Source organism: Tachypleus tridentatus, chromosome 2 (genome assembly GCF_004210375.1).
Source record: "Tachypleus tridentatus isolate NWPU-2018 chromosome 2, ASM421037v1, whole genome shotgun sequence".
NCBI classification, from domain to species: Eukaryota; Metazoa; Arthropoda; class Merostomata; order Xiphosura; family Limulidae; genus Tachypleus; species Tachypleus tridentatus.
Genome location: NC_134826.1, coordinates 97,835,364 through 97,861,630, shown reverse-complemented (window position 1 = coordinate 97,861,630; position 26,267 = coordinate 97,835,364). Strand labels below are relative to the sequence as shown.

Here is a 26,267-nt window from a genome sequence, read left to right as displayed (position 1 = left end):
TCTATTTTAACATCATCTGTTTGTCCCACAATTCCCTTCAGTTAACAGAAAAGTTACAATGTTAAAAATATAGCTTACAGCAATAGTAATAAGGTGATAGGATAATGGAAATATTGCACTGGTACTTTTGTATTGGCCCGGAATGGCCAAGCGCGTTAAGGCGTGCGACTCGTAATCCGAGGGTCGCGGGTTTGAATCCCGGTCGCACCAAACATGCTTGTTATTTCAGCCGTGTGGGCGTTATAATGTTAGGTCAATCCCACTATTCGTTGGTAAAAGAGCAGCCCAAGAGTTGGCGGTGGGTGGTGATGACTAGCTCTCTTCCCTCTAGTCTTACACTGCTAAATTAGGGACGGCTAGCAGAGATAGCCCTCGAGTAGCTTTGTGCGAAATTCAAAAAAACAAAACACACACAAATTCGAATGATTTCTTTACATTTGATAAAGTGTAAATGAAATATATTTCTTGTAAATAAGGTAAAGCTACCTGATTCAGCTGTGTATTGGTAAAAAAGACTTTTTCAACTTAGAAGTAACCTTTGTCATGCAAGTCCATACCCCATCTATATAGCATTTAGTCTGAATATATACATTCACTGTTTCAAAAACATAAGATTTGTTATGGTGCTACTCAGGAATATAGCAGTGTTGAAGCTAGACTAAAATGTTACTAAACACAAACATAACTTTGAAGTTTGTCTGTTTAGAGGATTTCAATGTTGCAAAGTTTTATCAATTTTATTTTTATAGCATGATTTAAAGTGAATAATCTATACACAACGAAAAGTTTTTCTATTTCAAATATTTATAGCTAATTCTCTAAATATGTGACGACTCCCACGACAGTGGCAACCTTTTCTTTTTAACCACTGATGACTTGTTGAAACAATGATGTTATCATTGTTTGCTCACAGCATAAGTGACTGAGTGATCATCTTAGACACATGTTCGAGATCATATGAATCTACGAATTAACTTTAATGTCTCAAGAACTTTTAATAGAAACGGTAAGTCATTCATTATTTTTTTATTTGTAGCAAAGTAATTGCACGGTTTGTAATAAAATCAAATTTAGTCGTATAATTCGTGTACATTTTTAACTTAAAACATTGCAAAGTTTATAACATATACAAGTGAAATTGGTTTTTGAAAAGGATGAGGCCAACATGTTCCCCAAAATATTTTAGACAATTATGTGTGTTCTGTGTGTGTTTCTTATAACACAGCCACATTGGGCTATCTGCTGAGTCCATCCAGGAGAATCGAAACCCTGATTTTAGCATTGTAAATCTGTAGACTTACCACTGTACCAGCGGTGGACTGTTCTGTGTGTAATTGTTATGATATTGATTGTTAGTGTAATAAATCCTTATGGAAATCTTTATGCACACAAAACCTTTCTCTGTCTTTGATTTAAAATAAACTTATCGCTGCTGATAGACAAATCAGAATTGGCCATTGTCAATGATTTGAAAGCGTTGTCTGATATATAGCAATAATGTTTTTAAACATTAGATAATTAAAATAATAATGAAACCTCGCATATTTGAGTAGAAATCGTTCTTTCATTTTGTTCTAAGCTGACTGACAGTATGTCAGGTATAAATGCAATAATTGCACTATAACCCTTCACACATTAAGAAGATACAGTTAGTGTTTTGTACGACTATTTAATGAACTTAATGTAATGTAATCTAAAGAGCGAAGATGTGCCATCATTGATAACTGCATTTTAGATATGTGCAGTTTAATTAGCTACAAAAATTGATGTGTGTCACTATATATTTGCAGTTTTGTAAAGTGAACCATCTATTTTAAATATACTGTAAATACATAGATAGCGACAGTGTATTATAATTAACTATTATTTTAACAAAAGTTTTTCCATTAACATTAAATATATTGTAAATAAATAAATAGCGATAATGTGTTATAATTAACTTTTACATTTCTGTACGTATACTGTTAAGGTCACGTGTTTAAGTAGAATAAAACTTTCATTTTGTTTTTAGCGGACTGAACTAATGATAGTTTCTCAGACACAGTAAATAATAATCTATTCTGAGTGATAAATTAATCATTTAAACGTTAAGCAAAGAACTTTTACACTTCATTAATTAAAGTGTAATGTACATATATAAAGTTCATTATTAACTTCATTGAATACTATAATTACAGTCTAAATGAATACATTTAACGATCTTTAAAAGTGAATATTATTTATATTTTCTTATTAAATTCATATAGTGATTGTCGCATATATACAAAACATCAATTGCTATAAACATTGAATTGTCATAAAAAACTTTGATTACTTGATCATTGGACTATCTATCCAGTTACTGTGAAATAGACTTGGTCATTCTCATTCTATGCTTTTTCTTAAATCTGTGTATTTTCTTAACCAAGACAGTCAGTAACTTTGAATATCAACGACGGTTTTATGTATAATCACAGAATACTATTTTGTAATTTATCTATAAAGTAAAATAATTAAAATTGGTAATGTTCTTTTGTGTATTTGAAAAACATAATGTACATAAAGTTGTGAAAGATGTAGAAAGGAATATGTAATGTTATTTTCAATGTGACTAATGAGCAAAGGTCATTGACTGGTTAATTTGAAATATTTCACAATCCTACACTATATCTGTGATCGCGTAACACCCTCCAAACGTTCTTGTCGAGACATCACTGTTCACACTTATTCTATCTGACCTTACATTTCTGTTTCCAGATTGTATAAATGCGATTTGCTGCTAGTGTCTTAACCTAAAACAGCCTGAAAGAGGGCAGATTGCCCTCGTATAGCTTTGCCTAAAGTTAAAAAAAAAAAAGAGTCTGAAAGTTGTGATATTTCAAATAATAGCAACCAGCAAGTCGCTCATTTATTATATTTAGTAGTGAGACAAATATTTGTTATAATAATTGTTTCATTCAATCTTTTAACACTCGATTGATAATTTGAAAAGCAAGTTTTAATTAAGATATCGACCTTTTAGGACAGGAAATTTAATTAGCCAATGAATTAACATTAAGCATCGTTTTAAAGAAGAATTAACTATAGCTGATTTAATACTAAGAACCTTTTTTTATGACGATTTATAAGTGAGTTAATTAATTACTCTTAAGCATCCTTTTTAATGATTTAACTAAATCATTTACTTAGCAATAGAATTAGTGATTAATCATGGCTGCCTAGAAACATGTTTTGTTTATTTTTGAATTTCGCGCAAAGCTACACGAAAGCTATTTGCACTAGCCGTCCCTAATTTAACAGTGCAAGACTAGAGAGAAGGTAGCTAGTCATCACCACCCCCAGCCAACTCTTGGACTACTCTTTTACCAACGAATAATGGGACTGATCGGAACTTTATAACGCCCCCACAGCTGAAAGGGCGAGCATGTTTGGTGTGACGGGGATTCGAACCCGCGACCTTCAAGTTACGAGTCGAGTGCCTTAATCACCTGGCCATGCCGGGCCTAGGTACATTGTGTCAGTTGATTGTAGAAATTTCAAGGACCTTCTGCAATACAACACTAAACTTCAACTAAAGTTCAGCACTTATAGTAGTGGAATTGAATGTCACATTATAACGTTCCCACGGCTGAAAGGGCGAGCATGTTTGGCACGACGGGGATTCGAACCCGCAACCCTCAAATTACATGTCGAAAGCTTTAACCCACCTGGCCATGCCGGGCCCAACATGTTCTGTACTTTGTGGTAAGACGAGTGTGTGTGTTTTGTTTTATAACAAAGCCAGGTCGGGCTATCTACTGTGTTTACCGAGAGGAATCGAACCCCTTATTTTAGCGCTATAAATTCGTAGATTTACCGCTGTCCCAGCGGGGAACGGTAAGATGATTTAGTTATTAATTAATTACCTAATGAATTAGCATTCACTATTCTTTTTAAGATTAATTAATTAGCATTAAACGTCCTTTTTAAGGATGATTTAATTAATTATCGACATGATGAGACATGTATGAGTCAGGGCAGCATAGAAATACATTGTGTTTGCCTATCTGGTATCGAACTATAATTTTAGCCCTCCATAATTGTAGTTGCCCTTTCAGATGATACTGAGGAATTATGGCATCATGGCGACATAGCAACGAGTCCTTAATGTTCCTCTGATGGCAGTATTTGGAAATATGATCTCGTCTCTCCTAGAGATCACCTCCTCTCCTTTTCCCTGAGGCAGCCAATCAGTGCGAAGGGGCATTTTTTAACCACCTTCACTACGTGTAATCCTTGTCAATGCCCTAAGTACAGTTGCCAATTTAGCGGCTAGGTTTGATTTCATTCCTCTAATTTTCACAATTAATCCTTTTTTCTTGGCCGCACTTTTTCTTTCACACATTACGTGTTTTTGATTAGGCATCATGACTTTTTGTCAATATACACCAAGTAAGAAAGTAATACTTGATAGCAATGAATATTAGCTTTAGGATTGCAACCCTATAATCCGGAATAGGCTTACTTTACAGAACCAATCAGATTCTTTAAAATATATGGTGGTATTTATTTATTTTTCTGAAACAATGATAATAATTTTCTTTATAGTAACAGCAGGAAATTTAATTTAGTAGTTTCTAGTCATCAACTCCTTGCAATCAGTACAGCCGTATCTAGCATCGTATTTATGCTGATTGCTTAAGCTAATATTACGTGACGATAAACACACTTTAATTAAGATAGTGTTATAAAATTTAGTAAATATTTTCTGAAAAACTGGTAATGAATAATTGATAATAACTGTCCACCCGTAAGATTCTTTTTTTTAAAATCTTGAGCTACCAACTGCTAATCTAGTTTGGTTGTTCAAACCCGGCCCCGGGTAATCCGAGGGTCGCGGGGTCGAATCCCTGTTGCACCAAACATGCTCGCCCTTTCAGCCGTGTGGCGTTATAATGTGAGAGTCAATCCCACTATTTGTTGGTAAAAGAGTAGCCCAAGAGTTGGCGGTCGGTGGTGATGACTAGCTGCCTTCCCTCTAGTCTTACACGGCTAGCGCAGATAGTCCTCGAGTAGTCTGTTGTTATCAATAAACACGGGCTCTTTTTTTTTGTGCAGGATAATATGTCCCTCAATTTTCATCAAAACTGATTCTTTTTGACTGAGTTATATTATAGAGTAAAATTAGTATGAAAAATAGGTTCTCATTTTAAAATATAGGGATATTTTTTATATTAGTGACATTTCTGTGACACTTACCAACCAAAATTTTATCACTTCTAAATTGGTAATTGTACAAATGTATGCCAACTTTTCTCTAATTCATTCAGCCGTTTTCCAGAAACCTTGCTGACAAACACACGACGTGAAAATAACCTCCGTCCATTTTTGGTAGTGGAAGTAAATATATATAAAAAACGATACATGATAAGTATGACAAAACCAAATTATTGGGAAAAAAATCCATTCATGGAAATACTATTTAATCATTTTCAAATAATTTCAAAAATGAAGTTTCTCGGGTATTTTCTATCATTATGAAGTATTTTAACTAAGAAATATAATAATATCGAGTATCTTGGTAAATCATGGCTGGAAAGAATGAGTCTGAAACATAGAATTACACTAATAGTATTTGAAGTGAGAAACATGCAAATTGTAAAGGAAAATCTGAGAGTGGTCTACTAAAACATCTTTTAATCTTGTACAATATAAACACCGTTAAATGAAAGGGAGTTGAAATACCAGTTGAAATCACTCCATCTAAAAAGATCAAAAAGCAACCTACAAAATCACAATTCTTGAAAAACCTGAAACTCTCGAAGATACTGTTGCTAAACTCGCTGCTTTTAATGGATTTACAATTAGTGTAATCTGCAGTTCGTTCATATGATATTCACTATTAGCTGAAGACTTCATAGTGCCTAAAAATAAATAAGAGAAGTTTAACATAACATTTGATGAAACAAATGATACATCAACGTAAATCTACGTTACAAAAATGAAGATTATGATAACTTGAAGTTGGCAAGGGTTCGTGGCAGATATCCGGATGAAAAACCCTTTGAAACTAGTAACAAGAAGAATAAAATAATTTACAGTCGATCCAGGAGAAGATTTTATTAGTTTAACAACTGATGGTGCATCTGTAAATGAAATATTTGGTCATTTAACGAAATTTATCCATGAAAAATGTTACAATTGGGCAATTAATTTAGCAGCTATTGATGTCTTTTTCAAAATCACCAGCTCAGCGAAAGATTTTGTGTGTTTGTTCTTATTGCAAAGCCACATTGGGCTATCTGCTGAGCCCACCGAGGGGAATCGAACCTCTGATTTTAGTGCAGCGAAAGATGTTTCAGATCAGAATGATGGAGGAAGACAGACTATAAAGCTACTGAAGCAGACTGTGGAAGATAATCTATCAGGTAATAATTGCCTTATTTGAAAGATTTTACAATTTTGCTGAGGGAAGTGCAAAATATTTTAAACACTTTCAGAAACTCTCCAAAATTCATTTCTCCAAAAGTGTGCAAAATTCATAGAAAAACACATACAATGGAAATAACAAACTGGTTTTCTAATAATGTAATCCATCAAAAGTAAGGCACCCTAAAATTCCTACTAAATTTAGCATCATTATATTTACCTCTGAAAACAACGATGACGAAGCTGCACACTTAACTCAGTGCTTTACTAACTTAAAAAAAAACAATTTTCAATTGATCAGGAAATTTAGAATAGTGTGGAAAGCACGCTTCGATGTGCAAAGCATGTCAGTGCTAGAAAGTCTGAAACAGGACATAACTTTAATATTAGGTTAAAAGGACACCAAACATTCCCTTCCCAAGTTCCTTAACACAACCAACCACAGTTTTTCTAAACAGAATATCACAACTAAAACATAAACCTGATCTTAACATAAAAAATCAGAGAAGCTTTATTAATAAACTCAAACACAATTTTTAAAAAATTCTAAGCATATCTTTCTATGTCTTTAATCATATTTTCTCAGATATTCCTTATCTTATGCAGATATTTAGCAAAACGTTTTAACATTTTCATGTTTATTTTTTTTTTCTGTTCAGCGATAAATAAATAAGCTGTTAATACACGCTGACCGATATGCATAAGTAACCACTATCAATTCTAAAAGCTAGAAACATTCCTAAGTTGTTAAATGTTGATTTAAATACCAAAACCTTCTCTACCGTTGAATCGAGGGGAATTGGAAATGAGTGCACCAGTAATCAAAATGTCGTACCTGTTTTAAAAAATATTCTTACTTACTGTAAAAGCTGTAACTTGTTTTAAAATAATACTTATAATCAGTAAGTAAACTAAAAAGGAAACTATTAAGCTACAGGCTTATTGAAAAAAATGGCTTTTTTGTTTAATGGATTTAGAATTAAGAAAAGATACTATTTAATATTACACGAACCGAAAATGCTAAAACTATACTACGAGAATTGATACTCGTATACAGAGTAATATAAAAATCATCTTTAAATGATTGAAGATCTAAACAATTTTGCATGTGGTTAAAATATTCGTGTTTCTAACACAGCTGTTCAAGTAAATGTAATACTTTTATTTCTTAACTCCCTTCAATTGCAACTATAAATGTAAAGTTTAAGTTATTCAAACAAGATAAACCAATATTTTGTTCCAACGCTTCAATATTATATTCACACTTTTCATACTATTAAGTCTGATACTTGTTCTCGCCATGCCATAAATTTTATTAATTTACAACTAAGTTTCCTTCTTGAACTTTGGACAGCAAGGTACAGCCAAGATGCCAACCGATAAACAACCTAAAATAGAATAATTTAATATTTATAAATATTGCTAATAGTAAAAATTAACATAGTAATATGCAGCAAACATTCACAACTTCATAATCATTGAGATACATCAGTTCGTGTTATATTTCAACCGAAGTACGTGTTATTAGTTATTTTTTGCCACGTATTTAGTTAAATTACAAAAGTTAAAACCACACAGAAACTATACTTTATCAAACATTGTATTTAGAATTAATTTTGTTAGTATTTCCACTTTTTCAAATTTGTGGAATATCTCCTCCTAATCCTTTATCATTTGAAAAGAAAGATTTTATTAACCATCTTTATATAACAAATGTGTCAAATTGATAGAAAATATTCTTCTTAACTTTGTAAAATAACAAAGAATACAGGATTGACAAATTATGCCTTCCCAATCCTTTGTATTTAGAAAAAACACAAATATTTGGTTTTTAATTTAATGGAACACCTTTCTAACACTTCTCAGGTAAGAAGTACAAATGTTTAAGAAATTGATGTGATATACCCAGTCCCATATCATCAATAATTTATGATCTACAACAGTAGCTGTCCTCTGGATGAAAATTATGTAGATTCATGATTAATGAAAGGTTATCTTGAGGTAAGTTGTTTCCCTTAAACGCAGTTGTAAAAAAAATGCCCATAAAACTTCAAATCCCAAAATGTGAAATTGCAAATTTATATGTATCTACGCATGAGCCCAACAAACCTTCATGCCAAATTTGGTGAAAATCCGTCACCAGGGGCGAAGTAGTGGAAAAATGCCCATGAGAACAATAAAAGTAGAACTGAAAATTTGTATATATCTCTCCAAGAACTCGATGAACCTCCAACCAAATTTGGTGCAGATCCATCCCTAGGAGGTGAGGTAGTGATTTTAAAAAATGTAAAAACATCTATAAAAACTACAAAATGCAAAGTTGAAAATTTTGTATGTATATCCTCAAGAAACCAATGAACGCTCATACCAAATTTGCGTGTTCTTTCGCATGGAGGAAATGAACCTTTGATGTTCACTGTGGACAAAGCAGAGATATCCCATTGTCTAGCTTTGTGCTTAATAACAAAATTAACAAATCAGCAAAGTTGTTCTACATTACGAAAGTATCTACATTACGAAATGTTTGTTTGTTTGTTTTGAATTTCGCACAAAGCTACACAAGGGTTATCTGCGCTAGCCGTCCCTAATTTAGCAATGTAAGACGAGAGGGAAGACAGCTAGTCATCACCACCCACTAGCACCTTTTGAGCTAATCTCTTATCAACGAATAATGGGATTGACCGTCACATTAAAATGCCCCCATGGCTGAAAGGGCGAGGATGTTTGGTGCGACGGGGATTCGAGCCCGCGACCCTCAGATTACGAGTCGAATGCCTTAACTACCTGACCATCACGAAATGACAATACTTGCCTCATTTAGTAAACATCATTCCAAAATTTATTTAATACTTTAAAAGTATTTAAACGTACGCATAAGACTTGAGATATTTGGCAAAATGTATAGTATAGAAAACGTTTTATTCCTTACTCACATGAATGGTATATGCCAAAATGTAGATAGTTGTACTAAATCTGTTTTGTGGCTAATTATTCCTTACATCTTAACGTCACTATATTTTAAAACACTAATAGGTTTTGCTAACAATTTTCAAGCACAGTCAGGATGGTGTTTTGTTTTGTTTTTATCAAAAGTAAATTTTATGGGTAAACTATACAAATAATAACAGTGGAAAAATTAATCAGATACATACGTTTATTTAATATTATGATAATATAATTATTTAAGTAGCCAGTATTTCATACAGCTATTTGAAGTAAACCTGATACTTTTGAAAAGTATTTTGCATGTTCCTGGCCTAATGGTTCGCAAAGCATACTGTGTATGCGAGAGTTCATAGCTCACGCACAACTATCTCAAAGAAAGAAATTGCGATCTACACTTTTGGGCTTGCTTGATAGTTAAAGTGCTTGACTCAGAAGGATATGCCCGCCCTTTCGGAAATGGAGGACATTATATTATGACAGACAATCCCAGTCTTTGTCCCTAAAGAGTTAGCAGTGATTAGTGTTGACTAATTGCATTTTATCTAATCCGTGTTTTCAAAATTAAAGATGACTAACAAATATATTGCACTGGGTTAGCTTCTTGTGAAATTCAACACCAGTTTTGGAGCCATGAAGAAAGTTATAAGAGTGGGGAACAAATACAATTATTCATTTGGAATAGGCTATAATTTGACAGCAAGTGTTATTCACTACTTGCATTTCTTCTCTCTATAATTAGAAATGGCAGGTGCAGAAATCTTTTTTTGTACCTTTGCACAAATTTCCAAAACAAACAGATCTCGTTATGCTGATGTATCCTTAAATTTTGAAATAATTATTCGTCAAAAACTGAGCCCTGAATCATGTCATTTTTACGTACAATACTTATATAATATTGTAAATTATATTATTGTATTAATTTTCTAGATGGCATATTCCCAAATCCTCCTAGACCGAGTTGCCTTTCGCAGCAAAGGAGCTGCTGAAAGCAGTACTTTCAAACTCTTATTTTAAATCTTTTTAAGCACCTCCTCCTCACAACGTCTTCCTAAATCACTAATAAATATAAATTTACTCGTTTATTGGTTTACTTAAATGAAGATAAAGATAATTAAATTGTGCTATTTATTTTTTAAAATCTCGCAAATTATTTAAATATTGTCAAAAATATAAAATTGATGTAAGCAAAGAATTCGTTTAAATTGACAGAGTCATAACCATTTCCTACTGATTGTTTATTCTAGGACTAACCAAAATTTAGCCTATGTAAATGAAATAAAATCATTTTCAACCGAAAGTTGATAAAATTAGTTAAGATTTAACTTACCCTATGCAACCACCAAATGTTAGAAAAATTACGTTACTTAGAAGCACCGTTAGCATTCCCTTCGAAAATACACCATGTTTCATGGCCTTGGAATTCCTTAAGCTGAAGTTGTTGTGATGTCTGAAATTCCATTTCCTGAAAAGATTATTCAATAATTAATGTTAGAATTTCTTCTGCACACTTCCTCCACTATGGCTAAGTGGTAAGTCTAGAGGCTTATAACGCTAAAAACAGTTTGATACCCATAGTTTGCAAACCATAGATAGTAGTAGTTAGAGGCTTGTCCTGTGTCTAAAGGGTGTGGTCTCAGTGGGGGTCGCCAGATGAGTTGAAATCAAAGGATGCTGCTTGAGGATTGCATAATTATTACGTAATAGCCGCCTCTGCGGTTGCCTAACTATTATACAATATACACCCGAACACTGCAAGTTGTTTTGCAACAAACATCTTAGTGTTGTTTAGCTATTGCATAATATACACCAAAGAGTTACATACCTCTTGTATAATGGGCAAAATACATGTAGTACTCAAAGGGCGCGTTACTGGGAAATGTTACTAGGTCACAATGACAGGTAAGTTGATGATGTCCTAATGTCATGTAGTGGTATCACAGAGCGTGCAGTTAGTTCGAGAAAACCAACAGAGGTAGTGTAATTCACCATGTCATCAATGCTTATACTTAATTGCAGGTAAAGTTTTTGTCTTAACATAATAAAAGCTCTTGACAAAATATTCATTTTATTCTTGTTAGTTTTTTATTCTCACTTATGTCTGTTTCATAAAGGTAGATGACATTACTAAAGGTAGCACTTGTATGGACGGAAGATGATTATCTCATTTTAGGGTGTCTCAATGTATCTTTATAAGTAAAAGTATATTTGGTTTAACATAATAATAAACAAGTTCTTGAAATGTTACTTTATAATTTAACTTACATATGATTTAGAAAGGTAGCATTTCTTACTAGATATGTGCATGTCTTACAAAGGTGGACAGTTTACACAGCATTGCATACAGATTTCGACTAATATTTATATTTTTAACCCACATATCCTTTAAAAGGCAGATAATCTTTAACAGGATTCTTTACCAAACAAAGTGAATAATATTTAACAGGTTTGCATAGACATTTCAATTTACATTTCATTGTGTATGTTTTATGGGGGCATTATAATGTGATGGTCAGTCCTACTATTGATTGGTAAAAGAGTAGCCCAAGAGTTGGTGGTGGGTGGTGATGAGTAGCTGCTTTTCCCCTAGCCTTACACTGCTAAATTAGGGATGGTTAGCGCAAATAGCCCTCGAGTAGCTTTGCGCGAAATTCAAAATAAACCAAACCATAGGACAAAATGCCTCATCTTATTGTTCATTTAGTTGTGTTTCTATAGAATGAGAGTGTTAGTAACACACCTCACTTACTACCGAAAATGTTATCATACTTAATGTTTTATTAATATTGAAGAAGGCAGCTGGTTTCGATATAACAGAATGATTATAGTTTTAGTTTATGTTTAGGCACACTTCTCAAATTAATGTCTGAAAAGAACGCTTATTTAAATATCAAGAAATAATTTAACATAAACTCTTGCACATTCGCTGTTTTGTCTTTACACTGTCCACATACATGATTTATATTGTCCTTTACAAAATATGCCATTTCACACATGTATCCTATGACAGTTTTCACTATCATACTTTTTACAAAATATGACAGCACTTCTATGGTTCAAAAAGCTATTATTACAAGGTATTACTAAAGATAGTGTTACTTTAGGCAGATAATGTTTCTATAGTTTCTTGTGATTTTAACACATCTGCTGTTTTGCTTTCATAAATAAAACCTTATTCCAATTGAGACAACTATTATAACATTATACATTATTTAAATAAAGCAGTTATTATAATTAAAAATTTAACTTACGTAATTTTAGCATCCCGAAAAGGCTCTTATTTAATTCTCTATATAATTTAACATACAACTGTTTCAGTTTGTAAGTATATATTCACAAATGATGCATGTTTCACTAGTTATAATATGTCTGGCCTAAGGCATATTCTTATATTAATTCTCTAAATATAATAAGTGAACGACTTACTGTTTATCCAATCATTTTATAGTTATAGAATCTATTTGAAATAGCATCACTTACCATTCAGCTGAAGTTCTATACAATTAAAACGCATAAAACTTTGTAGTTCTACAGTACTACCTATAATGTGACTATATTCTTATAATGTAATTAAAATTAACAACTATTATACATACTTTACAAAACTTTAACTGCTATTTACGTAAACATCTTAGTTTATAAAATACTGGATAAGCATTCATACAGTTTTTGTACACTATGTGTATACTACTATTTGTTCATTTCAACTTACCGGGTGAGAGCTTATGTAGTTTATAAATGAGATAGTGCGATTCTTCTATTTCGACAGTATTTTACAACAAAAAGCATTTTATGTTTGCTACTTAATACTGCGCCAGACACCAAAAGTTTAGATAGTGTCGGTCAGAAAATCTAGCTTAGGTTATTTTCAAAATCAAAGATAATTTGATTATGATTGATTCAATTCTATTTAATAGTTATAATATATACTTAGACTTAAAAACTATATCAATACAAAATATGTGCAGGATTTACAATTTCATTATACAATACAACATATATTTGTATTTGCTCTAATGGTAACAAAGTTTGTTGCTTCCAAGTTTTGTTGACAAGCTAGGTAACAAGTTTGGAAATATCAGCCTCTCAATGGTACAATGGTATATCTGTGGAATTACACCACTAAATATCGGGTATCAATATCCGTTGTAGGCAGAGCACAGATAGCCCATTGTGCAGCTTTGTATTTAACTGAAAAAAGCAAAAAGCGAGAAGAGATATAATAATTTTTAACACAATCTAAAGTTCAGTCAAATCTGAGTCACTTTCAAATACCTGTTACTAATAATCAAACTGATGCGGTTCTACTACATGGAAGAAAAAATGGTGAACCAACCTTTAAATGTAGGTATATCGTGGCATATATTCTTTTCTTATAAATCTAATTTCTGTTTCTTCAGCAATGTTTTTCCAGTTATATTCATTACATTAATACATAAAGTTGCTGTGTTTTAATAATTATATACTATATATCAGTCCATTGGAAAGAAAATAAATGCTGTTGAAATTAATGAAATAGAGAAAAGAACAAATTCAGCAAAGAAAAGAACCAGTAACAAAGAAAAACAACAACAATTAGGTTCATCTACTATTGTACACCATGAAGAAACACTTGATTCATCTTATGTTTATCGTATTTGGAGCAACTGTTTGAATATTCATATTCGACAGTTCAAGGAATTTGGAAAAGGAAAATTATATTCAACCGGAGACAGTATCACTTTTTCTTTAACAGAATGGAAGAAACTTAAACAGTGAATCTCAAACATTAGTGTAATAATATTTTATTCTAGAAGAATGGAATCCTGTAATTCGTGCTATGTGTTAAAAACATCCCCTGTATTTTGTTTATGTATCGATTTAATTATTATTATATTTGTTTGACATCTGATAATGATTTCTATATTTGATAATACCCAGAGAGATAGAATTTATGTGCATGTATTTCCCATTTTGATGCTATCGTAAATTAGTTCATTACGAAAATAAACTTAATCATCAGATTCAATAAATTCTCATAAATATAAACGCTAAACAAGTGAACCGTACTTTACAATTACTGAAGAAAGAACAGTGTGAAGCATGTGAAATCGACAATCTTTGTCAAAATCATCGTTCTCATAGGACGTTAACTCATGATGAATGTGTAAAGTTGTATTTGAGATCTGCACTGACAAGAGTGAATATATTTATTGTTCAATACGTATTTAATCACAAAAAACACAGTTAAATTTATCAAGTCCTATTAATGAAACTTTCAGAGATATTGTTGAGAAATATATATTATCCAAGATTTATTAAAAATAATGTGCATGTATCCTACCTTTAAAGATTTTAAGAACAAACAAAATCTGTAAATAACTGATGACAATAAAAACGTTCTTGACAAAATATTTCAATTTGTTGTTTCTTATGACAAAGGGTAGTCTACAAGAAAGTTCATATCTTTTTTCATATTTTATAAATTCATGATTTTACTGTGCAATTTCTATCACCGCAGAATATCTTTAAACCAAAATAAGCTGCAAATTCACCATGCATCAATTTTGACAATGAAAAATTGATTTTGTATGCCACTGAATCTAACAGTTAGTAAAACAAATTTACCTATTCTTACACTATATGATAATACGGTAAGCTAAATGGATATGTGTGAAATTCTCAGCATCTGACGGTACTTCTGCTTCTAAGTAATTACTTTTTGTTTTTGAACTAGAACTCGCATATTTAACGCTGAAGTATAACTTTATAAATACAAGTTACCAAGATATATACATAGTCTAATTTCTTGAAGGTGTAATTGTTTAAATACGTATAAACGTAACTGTATCGTCTATCTTACAACTTAAAATTTGTTCTTCAAATGTATACAAGTGGTCAATTCTTCTGACAAGCTCACAATCTGATGAAGTTTGATATTTACAAATAACACTATGTAGCAAAATTTTTACTTTTTGTTGTTCCTTGGCAGAAAATGTTATTTCCCAATCGCTTATGCCTAAAGTAAATGCAAAAGACCTATTTTTTCTTCACACTTTGCTTTTGTAACAGGGTAGCGTATAACGAAAGCATAATAGGAGACTATATTTGGGGGCTGAAAGTGATTTACATTACAGTCGCACATCTCGAAAAATTACTCACTTATAAACATTTTTGTTCATTTTTGTATAACTTTAGTATAAATACATGTAAATCTTGATTCATATGTTGTTTTATTCAGATCTTACGTAATTTTGCAAATTTGCCCGTTTTTGCATATAAAATAGGTTAATTTCTAAATTTCATTATCCAGGTCACAAAAGCAAAGTTTGAAGTGAATAATGACCATTTTCTGTACTTATACAACGTAAGCAATTAAGAAATAACATGTACTATCCAGGAACAAAATTTGTGGCACATAGTGTTATACAAACTGAAATATGTATAGATTATAATACACTGGACTGTCAAGATTAAGTTAACTTTCATACAAATTTTCTAGCTTTCAGTTGGTGTACAATTATTGTATACTTTCTACTGAGTTCGACTTCTTACTGACTTTTGTTCATTAGTCACACATATGTCAATGACTAGTAAGTGAGAAACAACCAATTCTCTATCATGCAATGGAAACAGAAACTTAATGTTTCATCTGATATATAACAACACAGAATACTGGTTGTGGTTCTCATGTATTATAAAGCATGAAGAGTGTGTTAAACACTTTGTTATTCCACCTTGTCATTAGAATAATAAGTGCCATTGATATTAAAGTGGACGTTTTTCAATATCATAATACATTTCTACATTTTGTGATATACTGCCAAATTATACGGTCTACAAGAAAATATATCTGTAATTTACAATAAAAGAGTTTATAAAGGGCATTCATATAAATTTACATAAAATATGTCAAACATTAACAATCGTGATTAGATTTATCTCTAGAGACCATCATTCAAAGACCATGCTCAGTATAATTAGAGTTATTCCTACCATATAACATAATAATTTCAAAGGTGAAAAGGGGGGAAAAAAGGCACCAGCATTTGACGGCAGCCTCCAGGTCTCATGGTAATACTGTTAATATACAAGTACAAGCGTCTAAACTAGTACTCCATCAATATGTGCCATAGTTTCCCTTGTATAATATAAAGTGTGTTTGTGTTTTTCTTATAGCAAAGCCACATAGGGCTATCTGCTCAGCCCACCGAGGGGAATCGAACCCCTGATTTTAGCGTTGTAAATCCGGAGACATACCGCTGTACTAGCGGGGGGCGTATAATATAAAGAGACAAAGATACATTTCCAATCAAGCTATTATGTTTTTCTCGTTGAAAACTCTGATTAACACAGTGCTTGTTTACGTTTTACTGGCCTTTTTCCTGGTAATATATAAAACTGGATTATAGGTTATACTTTAAAACTACAAATGTTTATGTATTTTAATAGCATAGTACTTTAAAAGAATGGTAAGTTTTGCTATTTTAAGTACATTCTATAATAGTAAAATGATTAGATAAACAATAAACCATTCATTTATTGTATTTAGTTGAAGCAAAATGATATAAATGAAATCACACATAGAGGATTAACATGAGAATATGTCTTACGCCAGACATAAAAGCTAGTGAAACACACATTATGTGCAATATATACTTATAAACTAGAACAGTAAACTTGTGTGTTAAATTGTATAGAAACGTAAATAAGCGTCCTTTTAAGGATATATATATAATATAAGGTAAATTACTAGTTATAACATCTGCTTTATTTAAGTAATGGATAAAGCGTATGATAAAAACTGATAACTTATAATAGTTGTCTCACTGGAATACCGTTTTACTTACAAAAGTAAAACATAGTATATGTTAAAATCGTAAGAAGCTACAGAAAATTTCTACCTAAACAAACGCTATCCGTAGTAAGACCCCTTAATGATAACTTCTTTGGCACACAGAAATACTGTCAAACCTTTTTTTTTTAACATGCTTAAATATAGAAATTAAAACTATTATAAGTCTTTGAAATCAAATTTGGCTGCCTTGTTTAATATTAATAAAATTAGATCTGATAAAACTTTTCAGTAATGAGTTAAATTTGTTAGTAATGCTATCATTCAATACATTTGTTTCTTTGTTTGTTTTGGAATTTCGCACAAAGCTACTCGAGGGCTATCTGTACTAGCCGTCCCTAATTTAGCAGTGTAAGACTAGAGGGAAGGCAGCTAGTCATCACCACCCACCGCCAACTCTTGGGCTACTCTTTTACCAACGAAAAGTGGGATTGACCATCACATTATAACGCCCCCACGGCTGGGAGGGCGAGCATGTTTGGCGCGACTCGGGCGCGAACCCGCGACCCTCAGATTACGAAGCGCACGCCTTAACGCGCTAGGCCATGCCAGGCCTTCATTCAATACAAGCACAACAAAATGAAAAATGAGACCTGTTGAAACCTGTATGCTGTCTTACAGAAGTATGGAAACGCCTTTGTGAAAAACACTATTAAATGCAAGTTGAAATATGTATGCAATCCTGTTAAGCACTGTTTGCCTTTCTAAGACATACCTAATAATGGCATATATCTATAGAACCATTGAATCACAATCCTAATGGTACAATCATTTAGATTATTATTCTCGTCTTTATTATGTATATCATTTTCATCACGTTTCAATCAATGAATTCTCCAGCCATCATCATGCATTATATCAGACATTTTTGTATGCATCATACTGGAAGCCATATTGGGCTTATGTCTACACTTCACTTACTGATGGGATTAGTAACCAATGCTTTGTATGCTGCTTCCTTGAGCTTCCTTATTTATTTTTTGTACAGCCTACCACGACTACATGGAAAGTCATATATGCAGTTCTTTGTTTTTTAGATATTAGTGGTCTGATTCTGGTGAGTGTATTACTTCTGAAGATGGTCATGAATATCATCCACAAATTCTCTGTATCTTTTCTGGTAGACTTTTGGTGTATAGAAGTGACAGTTGCAACTGGCTTCTCTTTAAGCTGTGCCTGTTGTTACGTATGTCCTCTGTGTTTCTATTCTATGAAACCTTTCAGGTATAAATTTCTCTGGAATGTCTCTCTTAACTGATTCATTTAAGCTGTGCCTGTTGTTACGTATGTCCTCTGTGTTTCTATTCTATGAAACCTTTCAGGTATCAATTTCTCTGGAATGTCTCTCTTAACTGATTCATTTCTTGTTTTCTTCTTATATTATCAACACTGATGGCATTTAAACAATGCTTTTCCTAACAGTATCTTGGTAGTGTGACTTGAAGCTGAGGTAGTAACAATCATTCCACAAAACTATACCAGATCAGTATGAACCCGAAACAATTTCCAACTGGCAAAAGTTTGAATAGCTAAATATCATACAAACACGTGTAACGAATCCTCTAATCTTGCTATGTGCCATCAGAATTAAGAATAAAGGTCCTGATCAAGACCAAGTGAGCCATACTAATAGAGAAGAGGGCAAGTCATTCTCTAATAAGGGAATGGATTTTATTCTCTTGGAGTAAAAGAGCACTAAAGAAAGCAGCATCAAATCTTGAGTCAACCTTCAGATCCCAGTTAACATCAGATGAATATATTGGTCACATAATCAACAGCATCATCCGATTATCAACAAAGGAAAACCAAATGGTGAAGAATAACCACATACAAAAACTGGAAAAACTCATGAGCCAAGCATCCACCAAGTCAACATACCAACCAATAAAGGTAGTGACAAATCTAACTGACAAACAACTGTCAATGTATGAAGATACAGTATGGAAAAAAGGGCTAAACTTTACAACCACCACCAAATTAATCAACCGCCTCAACATAGTATCTCCCAAATAAGAGACAGCAATGTGGATTGGTAGAGAAGAAAGAGAGGAGCTAGAATAGAAAGTCAGACAAACACTAGAGAAAGCAAAACATCTGAAGATGAATCTATCCAAACAGCAAGCGGCTATTAAGATGTTCAAGAATGATGACACAGTCATCATATTCCCAGCTGACAAAGTTAATATCACATTTGTGATTGAATGAAAAATGTCCAAGATCCTGAAAAAAAGGATAAAGGATATGTGACTGATGCATGATATAGACAGTTGAATCAACATTACAGAAAACTACCACACATATATGGCCTACTAAAAATACATAAGACTGACATACCACTAAAACAAACTGTCAAACGCTAGAGCTCAGCATGTCAGACATTGCACCAATTCCTAGTCAAAATAATCTTTCCCCTCAGTAGGGAATCATTCTCATACTTTAAGAACTCAACCCACGTTGTCTCCTTGATCAAGCACATGCCTGTAATAACTAACAAATAGTTAGTTTCGGTGTTGTGAGTCTTTTTACAACGTATCAACAGTCAAGGCCTTAACTGTAGTGAGAAACAGACTGGTAATGAATAATACTACTAGAAATAATATACATCCTACCCAATAACTTCATAAAATTGCTCACATTCTGTGTAATCACCACAGCTTTTCAGCTAGATAATGTGTATTACGAACAGAAGGCTATGGACTTATCATCGTCCCACGTGATTGACAACAGCTATATTGAATAATTCGAGGGTCTAGCATTAGAAGCTGCGTCCTCGTACCATAAGTGTGGCTTCAATACGTTGACGACACATTCGTCCAATGGAAACATCAAAAGGGCTTAACATCAATCCTGGACAATATCAACAGTCTTCAACCATCAATCCATTAATCGTGGAACGTGAAAACAACAGCAAACTACCATTCTTAGACATCTCAGCAGAAAGATGTAAAAATTAGTTAAGACATTTTGTGCTATAAACCAATAGTCACCTGCCGCTACATTAACTTCAAGTTTACCATCTGGGTATTGTAATAAATGACACCGTGAGATGCTTAAACAAAATCACTGATAAAACAATAATAAAACAAGAAATGGACCAATTAACAAAGACATTCCACAGAAACAAATACCTGGAAGGTTTCATTGAACAAAAACACAGAGGACATATCAGATAAAAGGCACAGCTCCAAGAAAAATCAGTAGCAACTGTGTCACTTCTATACACCAGAGGTTTATCAGAGAAGGAACAGAGAATTTGTAGACAACAGAACATCTAGATCATCTTCAGAAGAAATACAATTTTCCAAACAGGGTCGTCGAGAGCCATTACAGGTCCTAGGACAGCAAGCATCAAGCCCCCCGCACACATACCAAGTACCAAGGCATTATATGTAGGCTCTCCTCCCGGGTCCCCTAGAAACCCGCGCTCGGGGGCACTGGTCCCCTGACCCCCCTCACGTCGGGCCTGGTTCCAAAGAACACTCAAAAGTCAGTCCATTAACATCTAGGAAGCAAACGAAGAACTGCATATATGAAATTTCATGTAGTGAGGTAGATCATATAAATGGCAAACAGGTCATCCTCTGTCTTATAGATTGGATGTAGTAGGAAGACAACCATCCAGGGGAAGATCAACAAGTCTAGCATAGCACGGGACGAAGTTACTATTGCCAACATGGAGTCACATTAGAAAATATAGAAGATCAATGAAGTGGCACATATAGCATTGACTACTTTTCGCATAAATAAGCTAAGTGTAGATATAACTTTCAGCATTACGAAAAATATTTAGACCAAAAGTGCTAGATATAAGTACTTCCAGAACATATCATAAAGTTTCCTTCTCATAGGTAAGTGGCTGGAGTGTTTCTATTCGGGATTCTAGTTTTGGAGGTTCAAATCCTCGTAATTCCATTAAAAAGTTTTTTGTTTGATATAACATGATAATTTTGTAACGTTGTGCTTAGCATCAAACAAAAAGGGCTTGTTTTTTAAATCACTTATTAACCTGCTGAAATTAGTGAATTCTAAAGGCATTAACTTAACACTAGCAAGGAAGTACAAAATAGCATCAAGTTTGTCAGATACGTCTGATAATTTTTTAAGGGCAAAATATTACACTTCCTGGCCACTTTATTCAGACCTCCCTACATATATTGGTAAAATAATCCACTTACTTGCAATAGACTTATGGCATGTCAAGTGACTGTTTGAAGTCTATAAATGAAAACATGTCATCATGTCATGGGTAACTTACAAGACTACAGGTAAAAACAGAGATCTCTCAAACTGCAAAGGGGGCTGATAATGGGCATTTGTCTATCTATATGATACAATGTCTATCTTATTAATAGTGACAGTTCAAAGATAATTTATCGGCAAAGACAACTAGACAGACTTTTAAAATGCACAGATTGTGCCCCAATAACCTAGGCCTAAAACGTTGTTAGAATGTAATGTTTTCAGCTATCTTGCAGGAAAGGCATTATGAAAGCTGTAGCAGCCAAAACCTTCTTAACTCATATCCAACCAGAGATGAATCGTTTCAATGGTACATATATCAGAAAAGGTATGTAACGTATATTCAAAAACAACGTACAAATATTTAAAACAAAAATTGGTTCAATAACATTCTATCTTTCAAGCAGTTTAATTTTGTTCGATTGCTTATTTTAGTAGTTTAATGAGAAAAATGTGCACTTTTAGAATAGTATAATGTTAGATAATTAAAACCCGAGGAAACTAAATGCATGAAGATTTCACGTACTTTGTAGTGCTAGTTATTTGTACGAAAATGAGTAATCTCCGATTCTTAATGTTGATTTATTGAGCATATGAAACTGAAAAGCACTGTAAATATAAAAATATTTCATTTGAAAGTAAAATCAAACGTCCTTTTTAAATGCTCAAATTGTTATACACGGCTTCAGTAGTATACATTTTAGAAGAATGTGTTAAGTGCTTTTTTATGTTAGTCTGGCTTAAAATATGAAATACGTCAAATCACAATGTATTCTCAAGACGGCTGGTATGGGTATTAAAACCTAGAACAATGTTTCGACCTTCTGATGTCATCTTCAGGTTAATAAAGGGGGTTTCCCGTCATCACGAATGTCGAATCACATGTTTTCATGTAAGAACTGTAATAATGGTTCAAAAACTTTTACTGTGTTTTAACAAATTTACAATTAAGTGTCATTTCTTATTTAGAATTAAAATAAATATACAATAGTATGCGATATATTTTTTAAAACCTTAAGAAGTTACAGTCATGTGAAAAAGTTAGGACACCCTATGAAAGCCTGTGTATTTTTGTAACATTTTTGGATATATAGATATTTAATCTCAATTTCAACAATACTGAAAGATTATAGGAATATAACTAAACAATTAAAACTGAAGAAAAGACTTTTCAAGATCTTCTGTAAATGTAATTCAACAAAAATGCATATTCTAACTGAGAAAAAAATTAGGACACCCTACCCCGTAATAGCTAGTGTTACCCCCTTTGGCTAAAATAACTGCAGTGAGACGCTTCTTGTAGCCATCTACCAGTTTCTGACATCGGTCCGAAGAACGTTTGCCCCACTCCTCAATGCAGAATTCTTTCAGCTGTAAGATGTTTGAGGGGTTCCTTGCATGTACAGCCCGTTTCAAGTCACCCCACAGCATCTCAATGGGATTAAGATCTGGGCTTTGACTCGGCCATTCCAGGACTCTCCATTTCTTAGTTTTCAGCCAGTCCTTGGTGGATTTACTGGTATGTTTTGGGTCATTGTCGTGTTGCAGGGTCCAGTTCCGCTTCAGCTTTAATTTTCTTACAAATGGTCTCACATGATCCTCAAGCACCCTCTGATACACAGTAGAATTCATGGTGGATTCTATGATTGTGAGCTGTCCAGGTCCTGCTGCAGCAAAGCAGTCCCAAACCATGACACTTCCGCGTCTATGCTTCACAGTTGGTATGAGGTGCTTTTCCTGCAATGCTGTATTTGGTTTACGCCAAACATGTCCTCTGTTCTGGTGTCCAAATAATTCAATTTTGGATTCATCTGTCCAAGAAACGTTATTCCAGAAGTCCTGGTCTTTGTCTACATTCTCTCTGGCAAACCTTGATGTTTCTCTTAGAGAGCAAAGGTTTCCTCCTTGCACACAAATCCCATTCAAGTTAAACTTATGCAGTCTCTTTCTGATTGTAGAGGCATGCACTTTCACATCAACAGTAGCCAGAGCCTGCTGTAGGTCTTGTGATAAAATGTTAGGGTGCTTGGAGACCTTTTTTAGCATCTTGCGGTCTGCTCTCGGGGTGAACTTGCTTGGACGACCAGACCTGGGCATGTTGGCAGTTGTTTTGAAAACCCTCCACTTGTTGACTATTTTCCGGACAGTGGGATGGCTGATTTCAAAATCTTTTGGTATCTTTTTAAATCCCTTACCAGACTCATAAGCTGCTACAATTTTCTTTCTGAAAGCCTCAGACAGCTCTTTTGCTCTCACCATGGTGCTCACTCTCACTTCAACAGTCAGGAGCCCGTCAAACTAAATGTCTTAAGTTTAAATAGAGCAAGACTCATTCACAATGCTGAGTAACGATCTACTAATCATGTGCACCTGGTGTGATACATCTGTGTGTGAGTTAAGCCATTTTAAGTGGGAATAAATGTGGGGATGTCCTAACTTTTTCTTCAGTTAGAATATACATTTTTGTAGAATTATATTTACAGAAGATCTTGAAAAGTATTTTCTTCAGTTTTAATTGTTTAGTTATATTCCTATAATCTCTCAGTATTGTTGAAATTGAGATTAAATAACTATATATCCAAAAATGTTACAAAAATACACAGGCTTTCATAGGGTGTCCTAACGTTTTCACATGACTGTATGTGATAGAAAACTAGGTCTTCGTTCATTCTTTACAAATATTTTACACAAATAACCGTTCCTGCAGTTCCAAACAATTTTAAGTAAGATCTGAAATATTCTGTGCTGTAAGATTCTTCAAACACAACTTGTTATTCCAGGGGAAAATTGAATAAAATATGTATACTTACATTGGTGGTTCAAGATCAGGACGACTACTCCAATCTCATATCCACTCATTCGATATATGTTTTTCCTTAAGTCGACCTTTGTTCTTGAGCGTGGAAACATACGGTAATGACGGATTTCGGTTTTCGGACTGGTCCTGTGCAATAAAATGATGTATCAAAGTATCTCCGGAATGACCTCTGTTCTCCTCAGTATTAACATCAATTAACGGTGTATGTTGTTTTTTGGACTTAGTACTGTCTTTGTTTGGAAAGTAGGGTAAAAGGGTGTGTTGACGTTCAAGCTGACCAATATCCTCTTGAATCAAAAGGTAATGTAATAACTGTGCGTTTTCTACTTCAACGTAATCACTGTCATTCTGATTAAAAGGTTTAAGTAGTGGTTTGTTCTGTCTTTCGTAATATCCACTTTCTTTTTGAGATTCAAAATGAAGTAGCGAGTTGTTTTGTCTTTTTGTATAGCCACTTTCTTCTTGAGATTCAAAATGAAACAGCGAGTTGTTCTGTCTTTCCGTATAGCCACTTTCTTCTTGAGATTCAAAATAAAACAGCGAGTTGTTCTGTCTTTCCTTATAGCCACTTTCTTCTTGAGATTCAAAATGAAACAGCGAGTTGTTCTGTCTTTCCGTACAGCCCCTTTCTTTTTGAGATTCAAAATGAAGCAACGAGTTGTTCTGTCTTTCAGTATAGCCACTTTCTTTTTGAGATTCAAAATGAAGCAGCGAGTTGTTCTGTCTTTCTGTATAGCCACTTTCTCCCTGAGTATCATTGTGAATTAAAGGTTTGTCTTGTATTTCGGGATAACCACTTTCTCTTTGAGTACCGGATGAAAAAATGGTCTGTTTTCTCTTTCAATGCAACTATTGGAATCCTGAGTAATAAAATGAAAGAATGATAATGAAAATATGCTGAATAATTGACGCTGATTAATAAATAGGTTAATAATTCCGACCTTAAATAACTTGGTCACTGAATTATTCAAGGATCAAAGGAAATTTAATACTTAAAATAATTTCCATACGAAGATTATTTAAATTATTCCCTCCCATCCAAACATGCTAATCTGTAAATGGTTTATATTCTACAAAAAAATTCTATTACATTGTCTTATTAAATTAAGTAAAACTTTTACTTGCTTGTCCTGTATCATTATACGTTGTAATATAAACCTATAACTGTTGCTTAAATTGCTCTTTGTTTCATTGGTTAGGTTCTACGTAAAATTGTTTGTTTTGAATTTTCGCACAAAGCTACACGAGGGCTACCTGCGCTAACCGTCCCTAATTTAGAAGTGTAAGATTAGATGGAAGGCAGCTAGTCATTACCACCCTCCACCAACTCTTGGGCTACTCTTTCACCAAAGAATAATGGGATTGACTGTCACATTATAACGCCTCCGCAGCTGAAAGAGTGTGCATATATGGTGTGACTGGGATTTGAACCCGCGACCCTCAGATTACGAATCAAATGCCTTAATCACCTAGCCGTGCCGGGCCGTTTACGTTTAATATTTTTCAAATAAACATTTTACAAAAAATATTTTTCTTCTCTATTTCAATCATAATCTGTTCTGAGAATGATAACGAGTACTGTGTCCTATTACCAATTGGCTGCAGACTAATCGTCATACCTCTAATAACTACAAATTCAGAAGTTGACTTTTAACATCTTGGATGTAAAAACGTAGGATAGTAACATCTGCTGATTCTCGCATTATAACTGTAACAGATGAATGAATTTTTTGTGTTTCACTGATTGGTAGTCCATTTAGTTCATCACTAACAATATTTCGTTAAATTTTCAATTGCGTAGCTATTTCGAGAAAAATAATAACACTCTTTGTTTATAGTTTTCCCCACAATATGTTTAATAAAACCACGTTTGCAACATTCGGTATAAATTCGTTTCACTTTCTCTTCCTCAGCCAGAGGCAAAAAACAAGAAATTCCGGTAATTGCTTCTTCGAGGTCTAGCATACACTTTGAACATTTCGGAATCTGCTATATCCTAATGCTTATTCCATAAGATGGTAACTTGTTTTAATCAGGAATTAAGAG

The 26,267-nt window shown here is 33.4% G+C and overlaps 1 protein-coding gene across 1 annotated transcript; it reads right to left on the bottom strand.

Moving 5' to 3' along the window:
- Window positions 1-6,570: 6,570 nt before the first annotated feature.
- LOC143245568 (uncharacterized) lies at window positions 6,571-26,186 on the bottom strand. The gene is made up of 4 exons (XM_076491927.1): window positions 26,121-26,186; window positions 24,214-25,058; window positions 10,661-10,795; window positions 6,571-7,775 (listed from the first exon to the last, which is right to left on the bottom strand). Exons 1-2 carry the CDS (start codon window positions 26,184-26,186, stop codon window positions 24,249-24,251), a joined length of 876 nt encoding a protein of 291 aa, XP_076348042.1. The 3' UTR covers window positions 6,571-7,775; window positions 10,661-10,795; window positions 24,214-24,248.
- Window positions 26,187-26,267: the final 81 nt, after the last annotated feature.